Source organism: Oncorhynchus mykiss, chromosome 19, assembly GCF_057628025.1.
Source record: "Oncorhynchus mykiss isolate SJ-2025 chromosome 19, ASM5762802v1, whole genome shotgun sequence".
Taxonomy (NCBI): Eukaryota; Metazoa; Chordata; class Actinopteri; order Salmoniformes; family Salmonidae; genus Oncorhynchus; species Oncorhynchus mykiss.
Genome location: NC_143040.1, coordinates 50,667,298 through 50,693,717, shown reverse-complemented (window position 1 = coordinate 50,693,717; position 26,420 = coordinate 50,667,298). Strand labels below are relative to the sequence as shown.

At 46.1% G+C, this 26,420-nt stretch overlaps 1 protein-coding gene across 3 annotated transcripts in view; it reads left to right on the top strand.

Annotated features, from left to right (window-relative positions):
* LOC110498352 (kinesin-like protein KIF26A) overlaps window positions 1–26,420 on the top strand; it is a 129,052-nt gene that overhangs the window by 92,168 nt on the left and 10,464 nt on the right. For 2 of the 3 annotated variants that reach the window (XM_036954832.2, XM_036954834.2), the window contains exons 5-12: window positions 9,791–9,983; window positions 14,741–14,950; window positions 16,288–16,381; window positions 16,908–17,170; window positions 18,065–18,248; window positions 20,575–20,734; window positions 21,244–21,406; window positions 22,484–25,760. In XM_036954832.2, the coding sequence (XP_036810727.2) occupies window positions 9,791–9,983; window positions 14,741–14,950; window positions 16,288–16,381; window positions 16,908–17,170; window positions 18,065–18,248; window positions 20,575–20,734; window positions 21,244–21,406; window positions 22,484–25,760 (4,544 nt within the window). Of the gene's footprint in view, window positions 1–4,123; window positions 5,134–9,790; window positions 9,984–14,740; window positions 14,951–16,287; window positions 16,382–16,907; window positions 17,171–18,064; window positions 18,249–20,574; window positions 20,735–21,243; window positions 21,407–22,483; window positions 25,761–26,420 lie in introns of those variants that run through there. The other variant, XM_036954835.2, reaches the window with a different exon arrangement.

The window sequence follows — 26,420 nt, the reverse complement described above, 5'->3', positions numbered from 1 at the left end:
TAAATGGTGTCACCATAGTCAAGAATTGTCAGGAAAGCTGACAATACAATCTGCTTCCTGCTGTTTAGGGAGAGGCTAGATCAATTTCTAAAAAATGTAGTCCCCATTAAATCTTAGCTTTCGATCTTTATCAATCCAAACGACCAGATATTTATAGGCGGGAACCCGTTCGATGAGCGAGCCATCCAATGAGTGAATATGTAGCCCATCTGAGACATTATTAGCGAACAATATTTAATTTTGCCTGCATTAAGTACAAGTTTTAAATCAACTAGGGCTTTCTGTACTGCAACAAAATCAGACTGGCCTCTAACATAGCTTGGTCAACAGTCAATGCAATGTCATACATGACCGTATTGTCTGCATACAAATTAATATTACAAGATCTAATACATAGACCAATGATATTTATATAAATAGTAAAGAGAACATGTCCCAATACTGACCCCTGGGGTACACCTTTCATAATATTGAGGAAACTAGACTTGACACCATCAGAAAGCACACATAGTAGTATGTTTCTCTCACACTTATGGTGGCTAGGGAGATGCCCTCCAGCGGGGGAAATCCTATTGATTGTTCCTTTAATTAAAAACACACCTTTACTGATTGACTAACACATGCATGCAATCAATCCTGAACACATGTGGAACTTCTTTGTATGCTACCCATAAGCCAATGTTTTAGCCATTCCTTTCATTCATTACAAACCTATAACCATTTCACCTCCAGACTCACCTGTTGAGAGCAGCAGAGACTCCAGCAGGTCTGCTTCTACATTGAGCCAGGTTCATTGTGATGTGGTTGTTATCAATGTGTTGTACATGTACAGTCTGACTGGGGCGTAGAGCTTCCATCTTCATTCAGACAGACAGGAGCTTGGCTGCTGCTAATCACCAGAGAAGGCAGAACCACGCCGGGGAGGCTAATGCAGTCTGATATCAGCCCCAGTGATCTGATCCCTGCATGAATGGCCAAAGCACCGTTATCTTGTCTGGGGAGAAAAGAGGGGGAACCAGAGAAAGGCAATGTCTAGGATGGTAAATGGGGCCAACATGGTAATTAGGCTGGAAAAGGCCATGTTACCTAAAGAGCCATGGTGCTGGGCTGAGGAACAGAGACACATTTCCCCAAACAAGCTAATGGGTGCGCCGGCTAATGACTCTCCGGTCCAGAGGAATTTATCTTGCTAATTTGACAAAGCCTGAATAGGGGGCTAGGGACATTATTGACAACAGGCCAAACTGTGAAACAGCAGGCGGGCACCCCCCTGCAGGCAGCCCCAAATATAGATGTCCATTCTGTCATTAACAAAAGCCTAGCAGAGCCTTTATTTCTGATGCCAGTGCTGCTCTTCCATTAATCTTACCGTGACTCATTTATATACAGTGGGGCAAAAAAGTATTTAGTCAGCCACCAATTGTGCAAGTTCTCCCACTTAAAAAGATGAGAGAGGCCTGTAATTTTCATCATAGGCACACTTCAACCAGACAAAATGTTTTAAAAAATCCAGAAAATCACACTGTATGATTTTTGATGAATTTATTTGCAAATTATGGTAGAAAATAAGTATTTGGTCACCTACAAACAAGCAAGATTTCTGACTCTCACAGACCTGTATCTTCTTCATTAAGATGCTCCTCTGTCCTCCACTCGTTACCTGTATTAATGGCACCTGTTTGAACTTGTTATCAGTATAAAAGACACCTGTCCACAACCTCAAACAGTAACACTCCAAACTCCACTATGGCCAAGACCAAAGAGCTGTCAAAGGACACCAGAAACAAAATTGTAGACCTGCACCAGGCTGGGAAGATTGAATCTGCAATAGGTAAGCAGCTTGGTTTGAAGAAATCAACTGTGGGAGCAATTATTAGGAAATGGAAGACATACAAGACCACTGATAATCTCCCTCGATCTGGGGCTCCACGCAAGATCTCACCCCGTGGGTTCAAAATTATCACAAGAACGGTGAGCAAAAATCCCAGAACCACACGGGGGGACCTAGTGAATGACCTGCAGAGAGCTGGGACCAAAGCAACAAAGCCTACCATCCGTAACACACTACGCCGCCAGGGACTCAAATCCTGCAGTGCCAGACGTGTCCCCCTGCTTAAGCCAGTACATGCCCAGGCCCGTCTGAAGTTTGCTAGAGAGCATTTGGATGATCCAGAAGAAGATTGGGAGAATGTCATATGGTCAGATGAAACCAAAATCTAACTTTTTGGCAATAACTCAATTCGTCGTGTTTGGAGGACAAAGATTGCTGAGTTGCATCCAAAGAACACCATACCTACTGTGAAGCATGGGGGTGGAAACATCATGCTTTGGGGCTGTTTTTCTGCAAAGGACCAGGACGACTGATCCGTGTAAAGGAAAGAATGAATGTGGTCATGTATGGTGAGATTTTGAGTGAAAACCTCCTTCCATCAGCAAGGGCATTGAAGATGAAACATGGCTGGGTCTTTCAGCATGACAATGATCCCAAACACACCGCCCGGGCAATGAAGGAGTGGCTTCGTAAGAAGCATTTCAAGGTCCTGGAGTGGCCTAGCCAGTCTCCAGATCTCAACCCCATAGAAAATCTTTGGAGGGAGTTGAAAGTCCGTGTTGCCCTGCAACAGCCCCAAAACATCACTGCTCTAGAGGAGATCTGCATGGAGGAATGGGCTAAAACACCAGCAACAGTGTGTGAAAACCTTGTGAAGACTTACAGAAAACGTTTCACCTCTGTCATTGCCAACAAAGGGTATATAACAAAGTATTGAGATAAAATTTAGTTATTGACCAAATACTGCTTTTCCACCATAATTTGCAAATAAATTCATTAAAATTCCTACAATGTGATTTTCTGGATTTTTTTCTCATTTTGTCTGTCATAGTTGAAGTGTACCTATGATGAAAATTACAGGCCTCTCTCATCTTTTTAAGTGGGAGAACTTGCACAATTGGTGGCTGACTAAATACTTTTTTGCCCCTGTATGTATATATATTGCAAGTTATCTGTAGTTATCTGTCCAAAGGGTCTAAACAGAGGGTGACGTTGAGGGGCTGGATGGACAGTTTGGCCCAATGGTGACTCCCTATACTGAAACCACACCAAGCGTGATCCCAATGGGTGAACATGTCACAATGACCAATTTCCAAATTAGGTTGGTCTTACAGTTATTGATCGCTGTCAGTATTGGTCTGAAGGCGGTCTGTGGATTTGTAGGTAGGTGGTGGCCAAGGGTGGGTGGGGTTTGCCTTATCACTGCCCAAAACACCAAGGTTTCATATGTGAAATGAATTGGATTTATCTCAATGTAAGACACTGCACAATAATTGTTGTATGCGTTATGGGGGTATTATAGATTATATATTCTAGATAGTTTTGTGTCTCACACTTGACTGTAGCTCAGATATGGGGCAGTGTGTCAGAAGGAAAGATCTGTAGTCACTGGATATGTCTGCTCAATGGCAGAGCCACTCTGCTCACCCTAATGGTGTCGAAATCAGCCTGACTATTAAACAGGACCAGAGGAGAGCTAAAAGGCTGGCTGGTAAATTGGCAGTTGTGGGAAGTACAGGCTACTTTCATACTATCTTCGCCCACTCACACACTAAGCTTTCCCCTTTTTACCCTTGACCAGACCACTGAGTGAGTGCGCTGTCTGTCTCTGTCGGCCCTGAATAAATCTGCCTCTCTACCTGTCATCTGTTCATTGTCTGTGTCCTCCTCTCTCTCTTACCATTGAGTGAAAGCATCGTTCAGCCAGCATCTGATTCAGTGGTCTATCCATCTTCACACACTTAAGTATCTCCCTTCTTATCTATCTGTCACTCCTTACAATTAATTACATTATCTCAACTAACTAATTACATCCTCAGTTAAAGACAAATACACACACACACACACACACACACACACACACACACACACACACACACACACACACACACACACACACACACACACACACACACACACACGTGTGCTGTAGGCATACTAACCTAATCTGTTTGAAGCAAAAGAAGAGAGGGTTTCTTTATGCATGAAGTATTCATGCGACGTGTGTGTGTGTGTGTGTGTATGTGTGTGTGTGTGTGTGCATGTCTGTGTGTGGAGACAGAGAGAGCGACCGGGAGCAGCCAGCAGTAGCACACTGACACCTCATCTGGCTGTCGGAGGGAAAAGGGGCTGGGCTGAGAAGAGAGAGCGAGAGAGGAGAGAAAGACACGGCAGGACAGCTACCAGCATTTCTCCGGCAGAAGGAGCAGGATTGAAAGCCGGAACAGGAGTTCTCCCCATTCCCAATCCCCCCCCCAGCCCAGACTAACACTGGTTCTCTCTCCACCTCCTGGCTGTCTCTGACTGATACCTGCTGCCGAGCCCTCCTCCCTCAGCCTGTGGCACGGGGCACAGGAAAGGACACAGCCATCAGGACTCCCTGCTACAGCCACACGGCAGAGATGTAACAGCATGGATTACCTGGGAGAGAGAAAAAGAGGGAAGAAATAAACACAAACCAATGGCTATTGGATGAAAAGAGAAAAGGCAGTGAAAGAGAAGAAGACAGAAAAGGAGAGTGGAAGAGAGAGAGAGATCTGAGTAGGACTGTCTTGCCAGACTGCTGGAGAGCCTGCCTCTGTTGGAGAAATTGCATCTTTGAACTGAGACTGAACTTTTGTTTGTGGAGAGGTGTGGACACAGAACAGGCGTTTGTTTCACTGGAATATGTACAGAGGAGGAGGTGCTTCGCTCTACTCTGACCTCCTCTTCTCCTCCTTTCCTCCTCTCCCTCCATCCTGAGAACCTGTCTGGACCCCCTGGACCTCCTTACTGGGACCGCTGCTATCCACCCCATCCTCTCAACCCTCTTGTATTTGTCTCAGTCCGCTATGATGACGTTGGTTCTCCCCTTCCTCTGTCCCCTTGGCTACTTACAAACCGCTGTGCAATCAAGTAGAAACCTCAGTGATTGCGATCGGAGGTAAAAGGGACACCCCTTGCCCCCGTCAGTGACGGCCCCGCCTCTTTCTGCTCTCTCCCTGCGTCTCTGATGCTAAAGTAATAGAGAACCCTGGACATGGAGACATGGACCCTAAAGTTGAACTTGGACACTTTCATTAGATAATGGATTGGAAAGAGCTGTAAGTACTCTCTTTCTCTCCATCTCTTGCACTATCTTGCCATTTTATTAGATCGTATTTAGGCACTATTGGACAATTTACTCTTCAGTAAACCTTTTTTAATTTGCCATGTATGAAGAAATGTCAGAGGGACTGAGGCTTCTTGTTAACTGCCTACCTGCAGTGCTGCATTGCTTGATAATCCTCTAAACTGTCTGAAATGTGTTTGGTGTATTTGAGCATGCATTCAGATATTCAGACCCAAGGTGTGTACTGAAACGGCTTCATTAGTACAGAGATGGGTGATGAACAGGTGGGCAAGCTGTAGTGGGTGAGGGAATCCGAGCCTCTCCTCCCTCTACGTTTTCCATTGAGCGTACACAGGCAGCAGCTCCCTCTTACTGGGAAGGTGAGAGTGAGAAAGAAAGAGAGAGAAAATAGAAAGGGAAAGCCATGTGACAAGCAATTCATTTCCCCATTAGGGTGTGTGTGCATTGTTACAGAGGCGAGCGCTCACTGTTATTGCTCATCACCCATTGAGTGGTTCTGATGGAACAACAGAATTAGACACAACCCTGACTCTCTCTCTGCTCTCTCTCTCACCTTTCTCTTTCCCTCCTTTCAAATAGACGCACATGCCTTTTCTTCTCATTGTGTGACTGGTTTTAACCCTCAAGGTTACAGGCATACCCTGCAATGCCATATGGGCACTTAGAGGGACAGGGGCATAAGAAAAAAATGGAACCTGTGAATGCTATCCAAATGTTAATTGTAGTTCACTGTTTGTTGCCGTGTGTCTTTATCATGTTGGCAGATTCCTTTCATCTCTATGACAGCACCTCTGAATGTATCTAATCTGAGAGAGAGAGCCTTTGTCTTGGGCAGCGAATGTGTACTGCCATCACCCTGTCATACATGTGCAGACTGACATTTACACACACACACACACACACACACACACACACACACACACACACACACACACACACACACACACACACACACACACACACACACACACACACACACACACACACACACACACAGAGAGAGAGAGAGAGAGAGAGAGAGAGCGCATTGCTGAGTTTTTCTTTCCTTTTCTTCATCTCACATTCATCTATTCCATCTCATTTTCTCCCTCACACTCTCCTTCTCACATGCTATCATACACAGACTGGTCCCTAGGGAGAGCCTCCTCCTGTAGCCCTCTTGGATATAATAATAATTTCATCAGCCAGCGGTGTGTTCCCTGATTGTGCTCTTGGGCTGTCGCTGCAGGGGGCGTGCTGTGCTGTACTGGGGAGGTGGGGAGGGGTGGGGCTGTCACTCCAGTGGGGTAGACGAGGGTATATTTTGATAGCCGCCCACCTTGTCCGGAGGAGCCCAGAGCAGCACTAATGAGCTCAGGCTGCTGGGCTCTCAGGCAACAGTCTCTCGCTGAGACAGACACACGTGGATGGACAGGTTCTCTCTCTCTTTCTCGCTCTTGCTGTAGCCCTCCCTCGTTTCATCTCTCATTCCATCTTAATTTCTCTCTGTCTGTTCCTCTTGTTGACAACCATTTTTTGTCTCTTGCGACTCTCCAATTCTGAACTGTCTGTCTGAAAAGTGTTCAGTGCATATTAATTACCTGTAGATGTTCCTTTACTCTGACCTTGACTTTTAAGTTGAGGTGTGGTTGTAACTGACACACAGTAGTGCCATATAAGTGTGGCTTAATGTTACAGATTTACATAGCTGGTAATATTGCAGTTAGACTACAAGGAATGTGTGCGTCTCGCTCTGTTGGCCTTGTGACCCATCTGTGCCACTCCAGTGCTAACACTGAGTCGTAGAGAGAGATAGACGGACAGAGTGAGAGAGACCGAGGGAGAGAGAGGGGAAAGAGTGAGAGAGAGTGAGAGAGAGAATGAGGGAGTGAGAGATAGTGACAGAGACTTCTATATATTTGTATATATATAGAGAGAGAGAGACTTATATATATATATATATACATATATATATATTTGTATATATATATATATATATATATATATATAGAGAGAGAGAGAGAGAGAGAGAGAGAGAGAGAGAGAGAGAGAGAGACAGAGACAGAGAGAAAGAAAGCGCACGCAGGATGACCGTGGATTAATGTAGAGTCCCATCACACAGTCGGATCTTACCCTGAGAGGCATGCTAAATGCCAGAACAGCGGAACTGCGTTAAGACAACCACTTAACGAGATGGACTAACTAGCCCACAGTACTAGGAGAAGTCTATCCACAGTGCCTTGCAAAAGTATTCATCCCCCTTGGCGGTTTTCCTATTTTGTTGCATTACAACCTGTAATTTAAATGGATTTTATTTGGATTTCATGTAATGGACATACACAAAATAGTCAAAATTGGTGTAGTGAAATTTAAAAAAAAGTGGTGCGTGCATATGTATTCACCTCTTTTGCTATGAAGCCCCGAAATAAGATCTGGTGCAACAAATTACCTCCAGAAGTCACGTGATTAGTTAAATTAATCCACCTGTGTGCAATCTAAGTGTCACATGATCTGTCACATGATCTCAGTATATATACACCTGTTCTGAAAGGCCCCAGAGTCTGCAACACCACCAAGCAAGTGGCACCACCAAGCAAGTGGCACCACCAAGCAAGTGGCACCATGAAGCTCTCCAAACAGGTCAGGGACAAAGTTGTGGCGAAGTACAGATCAAGGTTGGGTTACAAAAAATATCCGTAACTTTATATCCCACGGAGCACCATTAAATACATTATTTAAAAAAAAGAAAGAATATGGCATCCCAACAAACCTGCCAAGAGAGGGCCGCCCACCAAAACCCACAGACCAGGCAAGGAGGGCATTAATCAGAGAGAGAGGCAACAAAGAGACCAAAGATAACCCTGAAGGAGCTGCAAACCTCCACAGCTGAGATTGGAGTATCTGTCCATAGGACCACTTTAAGCCGTGCACTCCACTGAGCTAGGCTTTATGGAAGAGTAGCCAGAAAAAAGCCATTGCTTAAAGAAAGAAATATGAAAACCCATTTAGTGTTCACCAAAAGGCATGTGGGAGACTCCCCAAAAATATGGAAGAAGGTACTCTGGTCAGATGAGACTAAAATTTGAGCTTTTTGGCCATCAAGGAAAACGCTATGTGTGGTGCAAACCCAACACCTCTCACCACCCCAAGAAAACCATCCCCAAAGTGAAGCATGGTGGTGGCAGCATCATGCTGTGGGGATGTTTTTCATCGGCAGGGACTGGGAAACTGTTCAGAATTGAAGGAATGATGTATGGTGCTAAATACAGAGATATTCTTGAGAGAAACCTGTTTCAGTCTTCCAGAGATTTGAGACTGGGACGGAGGTTCACCTTCCAGCAGGACAATTACCCTAAACATACTGCTAAAGCAACACTCGAGTGGTTTAAGGGGAAACATTTAAATGTCTTGGAATGGCGTAGTCAAAGCCTAGAACTCAATCAAATTGAGAATCTGTGGTGACTTAAAGATTGCTGTACACCAGCGGAACTCATCCAACTTGAAGGAGCTGGAGCAGTTTTGCCTTGAAGAATGGGCAAAAATCCCAGTGGCTAGATGTGCCAAGCTTATAGAGACATACCCCATGAGCCGTGAATAGTTATGCATGCTCAAGTTTTCTTTTTTTTTTTTAGCATTTTCAAAGTGGTAGGCATGTTGTGTAAATCAAATGATACAAACCCCCGAAAAATAAATGTTCATTCCAGGTTGTAAGGCAACAAAATAGGAAAAATGCCAAGGCGGGTGAATACTTTCGCAAGCCACTGTATTTCTCACTCTCCTCACCAAGTCTGTCTATCAGGGGACTCAGTGAATGGTGGATCTAGGGACCAGTCATGTTTTTCATGGGACATGACCAGGGCCCCCCTAACAAGCTTCACCTATATACCTGAGTAACATATGAAATAGCAGAACATTTCGTATCACAATCACTTCAATTCTATAATGAGAACAAACATTTCCATAGCCTGAAAAGGCAACATTGTGCCAGCCATCCTTACCTGTCATGTTCCTGTCATGTTCCTGTGTTGTTTGAAGAAGATACATTGATCCATTTAGTGTACATAAGCACCATGACAACCACCAGCTGACCTACTAATAACACAGGTGTCACGGCGGCTTGTCGTATGTAGAAACCTGCAAAGCCCTGCTGCAGAATTGGGCTTGATTGTGTCTTTAGTTCCATAGCAGTGCGTTAGCAATTGCAGTGCTGAAATTAAAGCATTTGAGAATTTTATGTTTGTACTGTTTTGAAGTGGAGGCCTGGAGCATTTTACAGAGCCTTGGCCACAGGTAGGGAGTGGGGAGTTGAAAGAGAGGTAGCATTGGGAGTGGTGGCACAGCGCCCTTCTCCTGTCGACTTTGTTTACTTTGGCAAAGAGAAAAAGGAGCTTGTTGACCTTTCCGCTACAATCTCAGTGTGGCTTCTAAAGGCTCTGCACACCCTCACAAATGTCAACCCTGACCATTAAATCAATCAGCTGAATGATTATACAGCCCTCTCTCTGTTGGATACCTCACTATGAAAAAGATAAATGCCTGGTGGCTCCTATGAAGTTTATCTTCCTTCCTGCCCAGCACAATACAGATGACTCGCTAATGTGTATGTTTTTGAAGTTAGGTTGAACTCTTCTTGTGTTTGCTCCTCCCAGGGCAGCTCAGAAGCTGAACCTCTCGTCCAAGCGGAAGAAGCACCAGCCTCCCTCCCTGCTGCACCCTGGAGCCCAGGAGCCCTCCATCTACCCCACCAACTTCAGCGGCATCCTGCAGCTCTCGCCACCCCCCGCCCCGCCATGCCTGCTCCGCGCTGTCTCAAAGGTCAAGGAGAACCCTGGGATGGGAAAGGTAAGGAGCAACAGGCATTGTTTGTATACGCAAACAGGCCTACAGTATGAACACACACGCATATGTTTATGAGTGAGTGACATTTAAATGGGAGAATGCACAGTGGCAACGCATTAGTACATAGACAGCCAGTCGTCTGGTCGAGTCCATACAGATGCAGACAGATAAGCCTGCTGGAATGTCATGAATTCACTCAGTTTGTTATGGCCGCATTCCTCCCTCTGAATGGACTACAGTTTGTGAGGGAAAGAAAACACAACACTTAAATCCAATTCACTTACCCAGAGTCAGATTAACTTGTGGATACCATTTTTATGTCTATTCTTTCAGTATTAAGGACGTTAGCGGTAGTTTCGAGAACCAATGCTAACTAGCATTAGCTCAATGACTGGAAGTCTACTGTTATAGTAGCAATGCTACTGTACCTGAAGGAAGTTCCGCTAACTTCCTTCATACTGTATGCAGAGACATAAAAATGGTATCCACAAGTTCATCTGACTATGGGTAAGTAGAACAATGACAGAATCTCACAGTATCCATTTAAAAGCTAAACGTTTGCAAACATTCCTACAGCGTATTTCAATATTCATTCCAATGTTCTTACACATCACTGAATTTTTTATAGTTCTATTGGCTGGGATCTCTGACTACCAGAAGGGCCCCGTATTGGCTACTTTTTGTATATAAAGCAGTTCTTCAGAGACTCTCCACTACCTCAGCTCACATATCAACTGGAGATCAAGCAATTTTCAGACCTACTCTTTGGACTGGCTGGTTCTAGAGGTCCCGTGGTTCTCGAAGTCCTGCGGGTGTCCACTGATCTGGGGGGAAATCATTTTAGTTTTATGCACCCAGCTCATGGAATAGGCCTTGAAATTAGACTTGTTGGTCTCCATTGGACTGTTTAGATGGAGTTTAAGGGAGGTGATATGTGAGAGTTGTTTGTTCTGATTATTCTTGTTGTATGTATTGTATTGATATTATTTATTGTATGTTCATGTTCACAGGGCTCCCTTGCAAATGAGAGCCTGGTCTCAATGGTGACCCACCCTGTTTAAATAAAAGTTAAATACAATTCTTGCTAGCTGTGTTCCATAAACCTCTTGATGAAATCGAGCAGGATGGCGATGATTGGTCTGTCAACAGCGTTAGTGCTGTATAAACACACCCTTCCTCTAGGGTTTATTGGGTATTGTTTGCTGGGCTGAAATCCTGTATTTACATAGCAGAAGAAGTCCCCTAACAAGATTAAGTCCCACCTGGTTGGGAAGTTGTTGCTTACTCTGCCAAATTTCCACACCATTGAGAAATTGTTCCATATTGTGAATCTCACTTCATAAAACACCAGCATTATTAACAAGCTTCCTCTCCCTAAACCTTTTACCGAGCTAGACATTATGTATGTAACAACCACAGGGTTGTTTTGAAAAGGAAAATCAGCTTGTTTACAGCATTGTTCTGAGTTTAAAACCTCAGGTTACCTCTTCATTAACTCGGCTGTTATGGAAAACTCAATCTCTGCCATTGTGTCTCAGACAGTACTGCAGTTTGGAGTCACCTGGTTCAGACAACCAAGAGTTCACTGCTGTGAAACAATGCATGTTTGAGGAACCACAGCCAACACGATTTGAGTTGCCAACATTCTTTTGTCTACGGTAGACAATTCATCCCAGCTCCTTTCCCCCTAATCTACAGTATGCATTTTCTGTGGTCAAGAATTGACTGAAACACTGAGAGGCATAGGTGATGTTTTGTTATGTATTCATTTAAGACACACATGTCCATCCATGTGTAGTTGATGTCATTGCTGACTCAGGCGATGTGTCAAGTGGAGGGTTTGGACATGAGGAGGGGTGGCTGCTGGGGTAAAATCCCAGCTAATGGATTTCTTAGTGGGATCAAGACATAGGAGAACAGGGCCATTAGCAGAGGGGCCCGAGGTGTTAAAATGCAGAGCTCCAGATGATCCTCACCGGCCACTGGTATCACACTCTGCCAATGTAAATATAGAAGCTCTAGACATTAGCTATTGCTCCCCCGCCCGGTTGGTGGGCCGGCCAGGCTCAGCAGTCATATATTGAAACATGTTTAAATGTAATTTGCTTAACATATGTACACGTCAGTCATGGTAACAGCCCCCCATGGAGCACAAAGAGAGTTTGCACTCAGCTGCCGGAAAGCCAGAGAGGAATTCCCTCTGCGGCAGAATGGGATCGCCACCACACATTGTTCCTTAACGCCAGAGCCAGGATTTGTGGCAATATTTATAAACAAGCCAGGGGAAGAATGGGCCTTTTGTGTATTGCACGGATGACACAGGAGAGACACACAGAGGATGAAAGGACCAGCCCTGTGTCAGTTTTGCTGCCTTTGCAGAAAGGGGAGGTGGGGGAACAGTTAGAGTTGTAATCGGCTGTCTTATATCGCACAGCCTCTCACTGGCATCATAGTTTTTTGTGTGATGTTTAAAAAATATATTTTTATTGTCCTAGATTTAATTTGTTATCAATGCATGGTTGTTAAAGCTCAAGCTGTTTGTAACCATGGAGGAGGAGGGGAAGCGTGCCGATGCACTGGTTTAGTGGATTGACTACCACTATGCTAAACCACACACACACAGAGCTGTCTGCCGATGCACTGGTTTAGTGGATTGACTACCACTATGCTAAACCACACACACACAGAGCTGTCTGCCGATGCACTGGTTTAGTGGAATGACTACCACTATGCTAAACCACACACACACAGAGCTGTCTGCCGATGCACTGGTTTAGTGGAATGACTACCACTATGCTAAACCCTACACACACAGAGCTGTCTGCCGATGCACTGGTTTAGTGGATTGACTACCACTATGCTAAACCCTACACACACTGAGCTGTCAGGGAGGAGAAACACCACTATCCATTCCTCTTCCTGACAACATAGATGTTTATGTCTCCTGTCTGTCATCCTACAAGATAGTCAAGGTTGCATTTTCACAATCAAATGCTGACAGAATGAATGAGGATGTTTTTCTTACCAGAAGAACCATCCACTCCTACCTGTTCTTTGTAAATGGTGTTGCAGTTGTCATTGAATAAAAAAGGTGTGATTGTGTTTGAGGAGGCTTGGCAGGAAGAATGACAGATGAAAACACACACACACATGCAGCTTGCATATAACGTGGTGTGCATGCAGATGAAACCTTACTCCACTTTCTCCAGTTCAGGAAGTACCATCAGACACAGCTGGCAGAATGGCTCTGCAAGTCATGGCCATAACATAGTTACAACATTAGACTAGAGGAGACATGTCATGGCCATAACATAGTTACAACATTAGACTAGAGGAGACATGTCATGGCCATAACATAGTTACAACATTAGATCAGAGGAGACATGTCATGGCCATAACATAGTTACAACATTAGACTAGAGGAGACATGTCATGGCCATAACGTAGTTACAAAATTAGACTAGAGGAGACATGTCATGGCCATACCATAGTTACAACATTAGACTAGAGGAGACATGTCATGGCCATAACATAGTTACAACATTAGACTAGAGGAGACATGTCATGGCCATAACATAGTTACAACATTAGCTAGAGGAGACATGTCATGGCCATAACGTAGTTACAAAATTAGACTAGAGGAGACATGTCATGGCCATAACATAGTTACGACATTAGACTAGAGGAGACATGTCATGGCCATAACATTGTTACAACATTAGACTAGAGGAGACAGGCCATGGCCATAACAAAGTTACAACATTAGACTAAAGGAGACAGGCCATGGCCATAACGTAGTTACAACATTAGACTAGAAGAGACATGTCATGGCCATAACATTGTTACAACATTAGACTAGAGGAGTCGTGTCATGGCCATAACATAGTTACAACATTAGACTAGAGGAGTCGTGTCATGGCCATAACATAGTTACAACATTAGACTAGAGGAGTCATGTCATAGCCATAACATTGTTACAACATTAGACTGGAGGAGACATGTCATGGCCATAACATTGTTTCAACATTAGACTGGAGGAGACATGTCATGGTAGAGGTGTAGTAAATCAACACGTTAAACATGACCAGTGACATATACCATCCTGTTTACCATACTGTGTTAGGATCATGGTGTACCGTGACAACGGAAATGACACAGAATCTGGGGACTAAGTATAGACAATACAGATCTCAGAGTTGTCCTGAGAGAGTGACGTAGAGAGATAGAAAGAGAGGGAGAGAAAAAGCGGGACCATATGTTCCCATGTTGCAGAGCTGCAGTCAGAGTTGCTCTTGGTCCAGAGAGCAGCCTGCTGATTGGATAATCCCTGAGCATGGTGGGCGGCTCAGAGTCACAGTCATTAAGGGCCCATATTACATTCACTGTTATGATTTACAATATCATCCTTACATTGACACCATTAGGCCCATGTGTTGACCCACGAGTGGCAGCTTAACTTGCAATGGTGGTCCATTTGTCAGGGGTAACCTTTGTCTCCATGGTAACAGGCACTGTCGTGTCCATCATCGTTGACTTGATGGAAATTATGTTTATCCAGATTCAAGATGTCCATTTTCTCCCCACTACACATTCATGCTATGTCCCCTGTAGCTCTATGTGTGTATCATGTTAGATATTTTATGTGCCCGCTTCATCTGTGTTTAATTAATGTGTTTTTTCACCATATGTTTGCCTAAATGTATGTTCTTTGCTCTCTGTCCCTCTATTCTCCTCTCCTCTCCTCTCTCCTCGTGTTGAAGGTAAAAGTGATGATGCGTATCTGCCCATCCCTGGAGGCTCCTGATTCGTCAGAGTCCATGTCCTTCCTGAAGGTGGACCCCAGGAAGAAGCAGCTAACCCTTTACGACCCCTCGGTCAACGACCGCGCCAACTCAGGGCACAGGAGAGCCACCGTGGCCGTCCCAAAGATCTTCGCCTTCGACGCAGTGTTTACCCAAGATGCCTCTCAAGTAAAGACCAAGCAATTGAGGAGTCTGTGTGTGTGTGTGTGTGTGTGTGTGTGTGTGTGTGTGTGTGTGTGTGTGTGTGTGTGTGTGTGTGTGTGTGTGTGTGTGTGTGCGTGCGTGCGTGCGTGCGTGCGTGCGTGCGTGCGTGCGTGCGTGCGTGCGTGCGTGCGTGCGTGCGTGCGTGCGTGTGTGTGTGTGTGTGTGTGTGCGTGCGTGTGCGTGTGTGTGTGTAGGGGGGCACTCTTTCAAGGGTAGGAGGATATCTTCATGCTGGCTGGGTGCGGTCCGGGGGCTTAGTAGAAAAATGCCTGTCTTTGATTGGGGGCATTCTTCCCATTATGGGCCTCAACAGCTGGCCGTTTTAAGTCTGGGGAATTAATTTAATTCGGTCCACTTATATCTAACCTCTCTTCTCCCAGTCCATGCCCAAATTAAGATCAAAATGGAAGGGTCAGACATTGAGGACATGTAACATCCAGACAAAAATGTTCCATAGAGGTCTGTTTAGAAACATTTCTCAACAAAACCATTGAGATTTCCATTGATCACTCTGTGTCTTCTGAACTGATTGTTGAAGAGATGAGATCTAGCAGTGAGGTAACATGCTGTTAGTACCTACTAAAAAGGGAACATGAACCATCGACTCAAGCTTTGTGTTGCTCCCCATAGAGCGTACCATCTTTAGGTTTGAGAAGCTGAACCATTAGGGATCTCATCAAGCATTGGTAGAGTCAGTAGCTACAGGGTCTACAGCATGGATCAGTGTCTCCACAGTGGGGGTAAGGTTCAGAGCTTCCTCCATCAGATACATCTCCTCCACAGTAAGCCAGCTGATATGAGCTGATAGCCCTGCTCCTGCTCCAGTAAGGCAGACTGAGACGAGGCTGCCAGATTGTGCCGCTGGGACCACACTGCTGGCGGCTAACAGTAACAGAAAGCTGTTCTGCAGTAAGAGGCCTTGTTATCTGTGTTATGTATGGGAGGAGATCTCTGTCTGCAGCAGAAGCCTTGCCCCAGTGGAGCCATGGTGGGGAAACAGATTGTAAAGATGAGCCACACTTTGCAGCATTTGTTCCTTTTGACGACGCCCTCTGAATCTGTGATCAGAGCCTGTCTTCCTGATGCTCCTCCTGTGTTTGATAGCTCAAATAACGTTTTTGTAGAAATAATTGGGAATTCTCAAATAGAAAATACTTTGTACGTGTACGTGTTTGTCAATGACTTGATATTCCTATTATGTTGGAATGTACACAATTCTAAAAGGGGAATGGCAGATATACGCTCTTTAACCACTCCATCTCTCTCTCTCTCTATCTCTCTTTCTCCCTCTCTCCTTGCAGGCAGAGGTGTGTTCAGGGACAGTGTCTGAGGTCATCCAGTCTGTGGTGAACGGTGCGGACGGTTGCATCTTCTGCTTCGGGCATGTCAAGCTTGGTAAGCAAGCCCCGCTACTCAACTGAAATCTGGCAAAAGAACACTGTTAAGACAAAGAAAAGTCTCCCTTTATCGGTTTGATGCCCACATTCACAAATGGATTAGTGGTGCAGTGGAGTGGTCTGAGGAGAAAAGAAGACAGTGGGGAGGGGCTAGTGGGAGATGGTGGAGGCTGGAGGGACTGCAAGGAACAGTCTTGAATTAAAACCACTGTAATTGACCTGGACTCTTCACCCAGTCTGGGAGAAAAGTCTAATTGAGTCACCCTTTTCTTCTCCACTGTGCTCATCCTCCAGGGAATGCTCCTTGAATCACCCCCTTCGTAAGTTCTTAGAGATACAGTAGATTCCCAATCAACAGGTGTAATGCATTTTTCTCTCCTCTACACATTCCAGACAGTATTACTAGTGTTTCTTAGTTTTTCGAAGGAAAATTAGCAGCATGCTGTTGCCAACAGCACAGGACTTGTATATTAATATCTCCATCCCCCTTCCCCACCGTCTCTCACCCTCTCCTCCGTCTTCAGGCAAGACATTCACTATGATTGGCAAAGACGGCTCCACCCAGAACCTCGGCATCGTGCCCTGCGCCATCTCCTGGCTCTTCACGCTCATCAACGAGCGTAAGGAGAAGACGGGCACGCGCTTCTCTGTCCGTGTGTCTGCCGTGGAGATCTGTGGGAAGGACGAGGCGCTGAAGGACCTTCTGTCTGAGGTGTCCACGGGAAGCGTTCAGGACGGTCAGTCCCCAGGGGTCTACCTGCGTGAGGACCCTATCTGTGGCACTCAGGTGAGGGAAAAAGGTTGCCAGATGCGTGTCTGTTTTCCTCCCTTTCTTTGTTCTCACTCTCTATTTCTCTCACTCACTCTCTCTCTCTCTCTCTCTCTCTCTCTCTCTCTCTCTCTCTCTGTCTTGTATATATTAGTGTCTGTGTATTGCTCTGATTCTCACTACTACCTACCTCTGTCTACCCCAAATATGATCTGTTTTCTTTCATATCTCAGGTCTTTCCTCTGTGTACTCTGAGCCCATATTTCCCTGTCTTACTTATCTCAATAATCCCTGCGCTATATTCTCACCAAAGCCATCCACAATATCGCTGTCTTTCTTCATACCTTTTTATTGACTCCCCTGTCAGCATGCTTGAGCATCTATTACTCCTGCATTAGCTCTGGCCCTCTGGATAGCAATGGGACTAATTGTTTGGTTGGGGGGATTTGAAGGCACTGACAGGTGTTGCCGTCAGATGTTGTTTTTTTGGGCTCTGTGTGGACCGTGACCTCAAAGGCTGCCTGGAGTCCTGTGAAGCTTCTCAAGGCTTCTCCTCCAAACACGTGGTGTGGGTCCCCTACTAGATACCCCCCCCCCCCTTTCCTCCCATTCCCCACTCCCCCCTCTCCATACCCCACCACCACAACATCCGTGTGGAGGGAAGTGCCCCTTCCTCCTGCTCCTCCATTACCTTCCATAATCCCCCTCCCTCTGTGTGCATACCTGTTTCTTTAATTGCCCCCAAGACCCAATCTAATGGGTAAGAAATGTGGTCCAATTACCTGGCTATCCTCGCTCTCTCTCCTCTTTCTCTTTCCTTCCTCCAATTCCTCCAACTCTTTTTCTAACCCCATACTCTCTCCTTCTCTTTATTTTACTTACCCTTACCTCGTCTCTCTCTTCCCCCCTCAGCTCCAGAACCAGAGTGAGCTCCGAGCCCCCACGGCAGAGAAGGCGGCCTTCTTCCTGGACGCGGCCATCGCAGCACGCAGCACCAGCAGGCTCGACTCAGATGAGGAAGAGAGACGCAACTCTCACATGCTGTTCACACTGCATATCTACCAGTACCGCATGGAGAAGAGCGGCAAGGGAGGCAGTGAGTACAACTGCTACTACTTCTACAGGTAGTCTAGCAGTTAAGAGTGTTAGACCAGTAACCAAAAGGTTGCTGGTTCGATTCCCCAAGCCGGCAAGGTGGAAAAATCTGCCGCTCTGCTCTTGAGCAAGACAGTTAACCCCCAACAACAACCCCGGGCACCGATGATGTCAATTAAGGCAGCTTCATGCATCTCTATGATTCAGAGGGTTTGGGTTAAATGCGGAAGACACATTTCAGTTGAATGCATTCAGTTGCTCAACTGACTAGGTATCCCTTTTACTACTACTATCATTCTACACTAAGCATATCTATCATTACTACATGATTTGAGGCGCTCTCTGATCTCCAGTGTCACTCTGTGTGTTTTTGACAGTGATGGTGTCGTATTTTCATTCATCATTCTACTATACTATTTATCATTCGATTCAACAAATGCTCTGGCCTTTTCGATTCATCCTCCAGAGATGAATGCACTGAACCATATTGCTACACATGAACAGAACATTTGTTTTCACTGGCTGATTACGGACTTAATCGAGTAAAAGAAATGACCAAGAATTGAATGATGCTGACTTTATTATGCCTTAATGATAGTGTTACTTAGCAGATGTAATTCCCCCCATCAGTTCTGCTGCTGATAATAGTAGTACTATAGATACCTGTGCTGTCAGAGATTAAAATCATAGCCATAGGAGACTGTACTGCACTGGGCTAGATGATGGATAAAGCTGCAATAAATCTGAATGGATAACAAGCCTCCAGCTTCTCATTTGGAATGTTTATGGATGGGGGAAAAAAATAGACTTGCTTGCATTGCTTGCTTAGCGGAACAAGAGCGTGGATTTGAAGCACACAGTTTCTAAGTCTTGCTGACAAGAGTTTAATGGTTCGCCGCTGCCGCCTAGTCCCTCGGGAGGCTGAAAAGATTTGTCATGGGACTTCGGATCCTCAAAAAGTTCGACAGCTGCAACATTGAGTGGATCTTGACTGGCTGCATCACTGCTTGGTATGGTAACCGCCCTCGATCGCAAAGCGCTACACAGGGTGATGCGGACAGCCCAGTACATCATTGGGGCCGAGCTCCCTACCATCCAGGACCTCTATATCAGGTCAGAGGAAGGCCCGAAAAATGTCCAAATCCTCCAGCCACCCAAGCCAAAGACTGTTCAGTCTGCCAAACAGTACTGGACCAACAAGCTCCGAAACAGCACTACGAACAAGACCGCTAAATATCTTACACTGACTATATGTACACACTCACACTACACTGACACAGAAACTACATACACACATGTTTTTATTTGACCTTTATTTAACTAGGCAAGACAGTTAAGAACAAATTCTTATTTTCAATGACAGCCTAAGAGCAGTGGGTTAACTGCCTTGTTCAGGGGCAGAACAACAGATTTTTACCTTGTCAGCTCGGGGATTCCATCTTGCAACCTTTCGGCTACTAGTTCAACGTTCTAACCACTAGGCTACCTGCCACCCCATACCAACACACAACACACACGCGCGCACGCACACACGCACACACACACACACACACACACACACACACACACACACACACACACACACACACACACACACACACACACACACACACACACACACACACACACTTTTACACTCCTCATATGCTGTTGCTCCTCTGTTCTATATTTTACTCTTATTATTATCTTTCCAGATGCCTAGTCACTTTGCCCTGCCTTCATGTACATATCTACCTCAAATACCTCATACCCCTGCACATTAATCTGGTACTGGTACTCCCTGTATATAGCTTTATTCTTGTGTAAAGTCTCGTAAGCAAGCATTTCACAGTTAAGTCTACACTTGTTATATTTGATTTGATTAGATTTTAATCTGAAATAAAATATAAGTGACATAAATTACAATGTGCTGACCCTCTGCTGAAAAACATTTTGAGAAATTCTGACTAAACTGAATCAATGTATACTTTTACTTTCATAGCAGAGCCCACCAAACTAGTCATCCTCTCCAATGACTATTTAGGTACCAAATACAGTGATTGTCCTCCTTTGCTTTGTATGTATGTGACAACAAGATACTTTTATGTGTCTGGAACGTTATTACCTGTCTGTTAAACTGAGACAATCTCAGCCCAGTTTTGAATCACTTCAGACCGAGAGGCTTACTCATGAATAAATCAGACTGCCATGTCTGGTCTGGTCTGGACTGTGCCACTCCTGCCTGTAAGGTGCAGCAGCAGCATGTGGGAAACCCTCAGAGGGAGTGTCTGACTGTGTCTGTGCTGAGACATAACCTCACCTGGCTCTTCCTCCTGTGTCATCTACAGTGTCGGGTGGACGGAGCAGGCTGCACCTCATAGACTTGGGGAGCTGTGAGAAGGTCCTCAGTAAGAGCCGAGACGGAGGGGGAGGCCTGTGTCTGTCTCTCACTGCACTGGGAAACGTTATCATGGCTTTAGCCAATGGAGCCAAGCACGTACCTTACAGGTAGGGGAACTAGTACTGAACTTTCTATCTATACCTTGAATATGTAATATGCAAAGGAGTCGAGTCATGTAATGAAAATGTTCGAGACAAGTTTTTGCAAGTACATTTAACTTGACTATCAAGGGTGTGTTTATCTAGCGTGCTATATACTTAAAGAAATATCTCAGTCTTAGCTATGTGGTTTGCTACACTATGGAATCAGAAATGAGGTGAAGAGCTAGAACGTTTCATTTGGGGAATGCAGTGCAGACAAAGTGTGAAATGGGGAAAGCGAGCTAAAACGGGACGAAATATACTGTAAAAGGAGTGTTCAGCTTAGAACCCGAGATAACAGTCAAAGAACCAGTTGTTCCAAATGTGATATTTAAAAAATCTCTGGCAACCCAGACTAATATAAGGCGCAGAGAACCGTGGTTGAATGTAAACCGACACTGATATAAGGCACTGAAACATCCTGCCGTTTCCCGAGCAGTGATGATGATGATAGTGTGTGAACGTATCATTTCCAGGGACAGCAAACTGACGATGCTGCTGAGAGAGTCGCTGGGGAACATTAACTGCAGAACTACAATGATCGCCCACATCTCGGACTCCTCTGCCAACTACACTGACTCCCTCACCACCATCCAGCTGGCCTCACGCATCCACCGCATGAGGAAGAAGAAGTCCAAGGTTTGTGTCTGGACTAGCAGAGCTTTCAGTATCATACATTGTTTACATTGATTAAGAGACATGGGTATCCTCCATTTGAACAGTAGCATATTTTGATGTACAGGGAACTGTTTCGTTGAGGGAAAGCCATAGATTTTCACAGTTATAATAAGTATTTAGTGATCTCTAGAGTGTATTACAGTGACTTTATTAGCAGAAGTTGCACTGTTCACCATTTCATGTAGTAGCCTATTCGTAACTGAGATCTTGATAAAGCTATTCCCACTTTACTGTAAATTGTAGGCCATGGTATGAAATTAATCAGGGCCTCTCTTAATGCAGGGTTATTAATTCCATAATTCGGAGTTAGTTTTTCTTGCCTGCTCAACACATAATCATGTAATCAATAGGGCTGCCTAACAGGGTTGGGCTCAATTTCAATTTAAGGCAGTCAATTCAGGAAGTAAACTGAAATTCCAATTCAATGATTGAAAAAAATCAGCATACATTTTTACTGACTTCTCAATTAACTGAAAAGGAGAAGCTATTTATGTCAAAAGAAGAATGTGGGATTTTAAATTCAAATCACTTCCTGAATTGACTGCCTTCAATTAGAATTGATCCCAACGCTAATGCCTAAGGATGTGTGTAATGCATGCCCTCGGATTCGGGAAATATATACTACAGATAATTAGGTGTAATGACAGCATGTATTTATTTTGCATCTGTCTTCGAAGTAATTATAATACATTCTACGGACACTGATTCATATAATTGACATTAATTTCAGTGTGCCTATTGATGTTCACATGTAACCTTTAAATGTATTGACTGGCAATTTTAAAGTAATTTACATTTGCCTTACGATGTATTCCACCGTGAATTCATTATGCGATTGAATTAACTGTAAATCTACAGCAGGAAATGGGAAAATGGTGGAGAAAATTATATAGACTTTTTCAATAAGTCCTAAAGTAATAATGTTATGTCTTGAACATGTGAATTATGCAGAAAGTCTAAGTATGTAGCACATTCATGTGCTAAGCACATTTCCTATATACACTGTTTTGTAAGTCTCTGTATGTTTCTGTGTTGCAGTATGCATCCAGTTCCTCTGGAGGGGAGAGCTCCTGTGAGGAGGGGAGGATCCGTCGGCCGCCCCACCTCAGACCCTTCCACCCCCGGACGGTGGCCCTGGACCCAGACCTGCCCTCCCTGCTCAGCGACCCAGACTACTCCTCCAGCAGCGAACAGTCCTGTGACACCGTCATCTATGTGGGGCCGGGGGGCTCCGCCATCTCAGACCGGGAGCTAAGTGACAATGAGGGCCCCCCCACCTTCGTTCCCATCATCCCCTCCCTGAACAGGAAGCGATCTGGGAAGGAGGGTCCCCTGGACAGGGATCACTTCTTCAAGTGCAACACGTTTGCTGAGCTGCAGGAGCGCCTGGAGTGTATCGACGGCAGCGAGGAGCCTACAGCGTTTGTTGGAGAGGGCAGGGGAAGTCAGGCCAGCCCCAAGGTGGACAGCAAAGCAAAGGAATGCCCTGGCTCTGTTTCCCCAAAGACTGTAACTAAAGCCTCCTCCTCCCAGGAGAACATATCACCTAAACTTGCTCCTAAATCTGTAGCCACTCCTCCATCCAGTAGTCCCCATATCAGCCCTTCTAAGTCTAAACTGGAACATTCCAGAGGGGTTTCACAGAGCATATGTAGAACAAGTGCTGACGGTGAGAAGGTAATGACATCAGAAAGCAGAGCAAGCCCAATCAAACAGGGTATGGCCATGGTGCCAGCCTCTGAGCCAGTAGTACGGGAGAAGGTTTACTTCAACAAGAAGCCCTTACCCAAGCCTGCTCCCCCTCCCCCACAGCAGAGAGACTCACGCAGGGGCAACGGAGAGGCAGAGGAGAGGTCCCCCACTAGAATGCCCCCCGTGGGAATGAGCCATCAGGTTGGAAAGCAGGGGGAGTCTGGGGACCCTTTCCTTGATAGGACCCAGACCAGGGGTACTGTAGAGGTGTGCCAGTTACGCTCCACCCTGAGAGAGAGGTGCCTGGACAGGGACATCCTCCGGGCTACGGTCACCCTGCAGCAGCCTGTGGAGTTGAACGGAGAGGATGAGCTGGTGTTCACTGTGGTGGAGGAGCTTTCCATCGGCAGCATCATAGACAGCGGGCGGCCCTCCAGCATCATCAGCTTCAACAGCGACTGCTCCCTGCAGGCCCTTGCCTCCGGCTCCCGGCCTGTCAGCATCATCAGCAGCATCAACGACGAGTTTGATGCCTACACATCTGCTGTGGGGGGTGCAGAGGTCAACATCGAGGTGCTCACCCCCTTACAGGATGACTCATTTGTGTGTGTGGGCAGCAGGGGCTCGTCCATCAGCTCCTGGCTCAGCGAGGTCAGCGTCTGTACTCTGGAGAGTAAAAGGGTACACTCTGCAGACGTTTTCCTTCCACAGACGAAGCACATCGGCCCAGACGGCACCTTCTACCTGGATTCCCTGGGTATGTTCCACTGTGAATCATCCCGAAGGGATGCCAAGAACTCCCTGAACGACAGTGGCTTTAGCTTTTCTGATCTGGACAGTGACAGCACAGCATCTAGCAAACTGTCCCTGACAAAGTGCCCTCTGTCTCCCGAGTCAACCAAAGGATCCCTCAGATTCCCATCCAAAACAGCTAAAGTTAACTCTCTCAGCTCCTCCTCCCAAACTTCCCAGGGCCCTTACATAGTCCACTCCAGTCTTCCCAGGAAAGTAAAACCTACCTCATTAATAGCCTATAGTAGTAGCAGCAGTTGTGAACCACAGAGACAGGAAGTCAAGCAGGAGGACCCCTGGCAGCGCATCGTCAACCACTCTGAACCTCAGCTTCCAGATTCCAGCGCCACCAGCAAGCTCCCCAGAACCCCAGTAAGTGGCATTCCCTGCCGCAAAGCTGGTGTTGTCAACAGCAATGGTGTATCTCGCCCACCCAAGGTGCAGGGTTCAACCTCAGCCCAGAGGGTGGTGGACGGCTGTGAGAAGTCCACCAGTAAGAAAGCGGAGCCCCCCAGCAAGATGCCTCAGCTCAGACGAGGGGCCACCACCCTGGGCACTGTGCCTGTCATCCACGTCTCCCCAGAGACCAAGGCCACAACCCAGAACATCACCACTACAACCAACATTCTCAAGTTCTCCTCTCTGGGGAAGAATGGAAAGGCAAATGGGCAGCAAGCCAGCATGCTCCCCAAACCTGGTGGTACCTCACCTCCTCCACCTCCAGTGCGCAAGTCCAGTCTGGATCAGAAGAACAGGCCTCTGCTGCCCCAAAGTGCCTTAAAGTCTGCGTACGGTGAAGCAGGGAGGCCCAAACTTACCAGAGGGGCGGTGTCAGAGGATGAGCTAGAGATCCGCTGCAGAGTAAACTCCAACAGCCTCAAAACTTCCAGCCTCAGAGGTGACTACACCCCGGCCAAAGCCACATCCAGTCTGAGGGCCAGAGGAGATGCTAGTCGGCAGCATTACGGCAGTCAGATGTCTCTGGAAAGGAGTGACAGCATGTCCATGGTGGGCTCCAAGCCCACTCTCAGTCGAGAAAACAGTGGAGCCACCCTGGGCTGCAGCAAGTCCAGCAGATCCATTCCCAGATTCGGTGTACCAAACTCAACCAGCTCTCCCATTGCTACATCCCCAACTTCCCCCTGTTGTGCTACAGGTGCTCTAGGTAAACCTGGGCAGGTCAAAGGTAGTGTTAACCCCAGAGCGTTAGGAGCGGTCAATGGAAGTAAGGACCGTTCGTTGTCAGCGAGCAACTCTAAGGGCCTGAGCTCCTCCACAAAGTCCCTGGCAGCTCCAGCAACCAGGAACCCCAATGCCAACCTTCCCCCGACTGGCAAGACCTCCGCCCCGCGAGCCACGGCAGCCGTCAGCAGCAAGCCTGGCCGGGGGACCATCATGGGCACCAAGCATGCTATGCGGGCAGCCAACAGTCGGGTCAGTGAGCTGGCGTCAGGCAGCACATCAGGCAAACACCTGAGGGGCTCAGGGGACTCTGACAGTGGTAATGACAGTGGGGTGAACCTGAGTGATGACAAGTCCCCCGTGGCCATGCTGCCCTCCCCCTACAGTAAGATCACAGCCCCCAGGAGGCCGCAGCGCTACAGCAGTGGCCATGGCAGTGACAATAGCAGTGTTCTGAGTGGAGAGCTGCCCCCAGCTATGGGCCGCACAGCCCTCTTCTACCACAGCGGGGGCAGCAGTGGTTATGAGAGCATGATCCGGGACAGCGAGGCCACAGGTAGCGCCTCCTCTGCACACGACTCAATGAGTGAGAGTGGAATGTCCTCCTCAGGCCGCCCCAGGACATCCAAATCCCCCAAGAAACGCAATGGTAATAGCTCTGAATCTGTATACATCATTATGCATGATCTATCTGATAATATCCTGAACAACAACATACTGTAGGTTTAGTCTGGGAATTAATTGAGGCATTAAAAAATGTGAAAGTTCCATAAAATCCTAAGCATTACTCGGGTCCTTTTACAAGTTGTCTTGTTTAAGCCCCGTCGTTGTTGTTATTTACAAGCAACTGTGTGATGTCAAACAGTTCACTTGTTAAATAATGGAGAAGGTTGTTCATGGAGGTCATAAGCCCTAACTGTTTCTATCACTCCTCAATAAAGCCTATTGTCTAAATGTTACACAGCATGTCTATAAATACCCCTGATTGCTGTGCAGATCAGCTTAGACAATCTCTTGTTAAGGGTTGTTAAGGGTCAAGGTTCACTGCTGTTGACTTTAACTAGATGTGTCATGCTGAAAGCAGACTGAGTGGTGTTCCCATCTGAAATAAGAAATACATTTATACAGATCTACTGAATGAAGCAGTATGCCAGAGAAGTATAGCACAGAATATCCAAACAACATCAAGGACAAACTGTCACTTTCCCCAAACCCCCCAGGAAATCGTGTACCTCTTCAATTTAACTTTTTAAAATGTGATTCTTATAGTTGGTTTTGTCACCTTTCTGATTCAGCAGAAATTAGATGA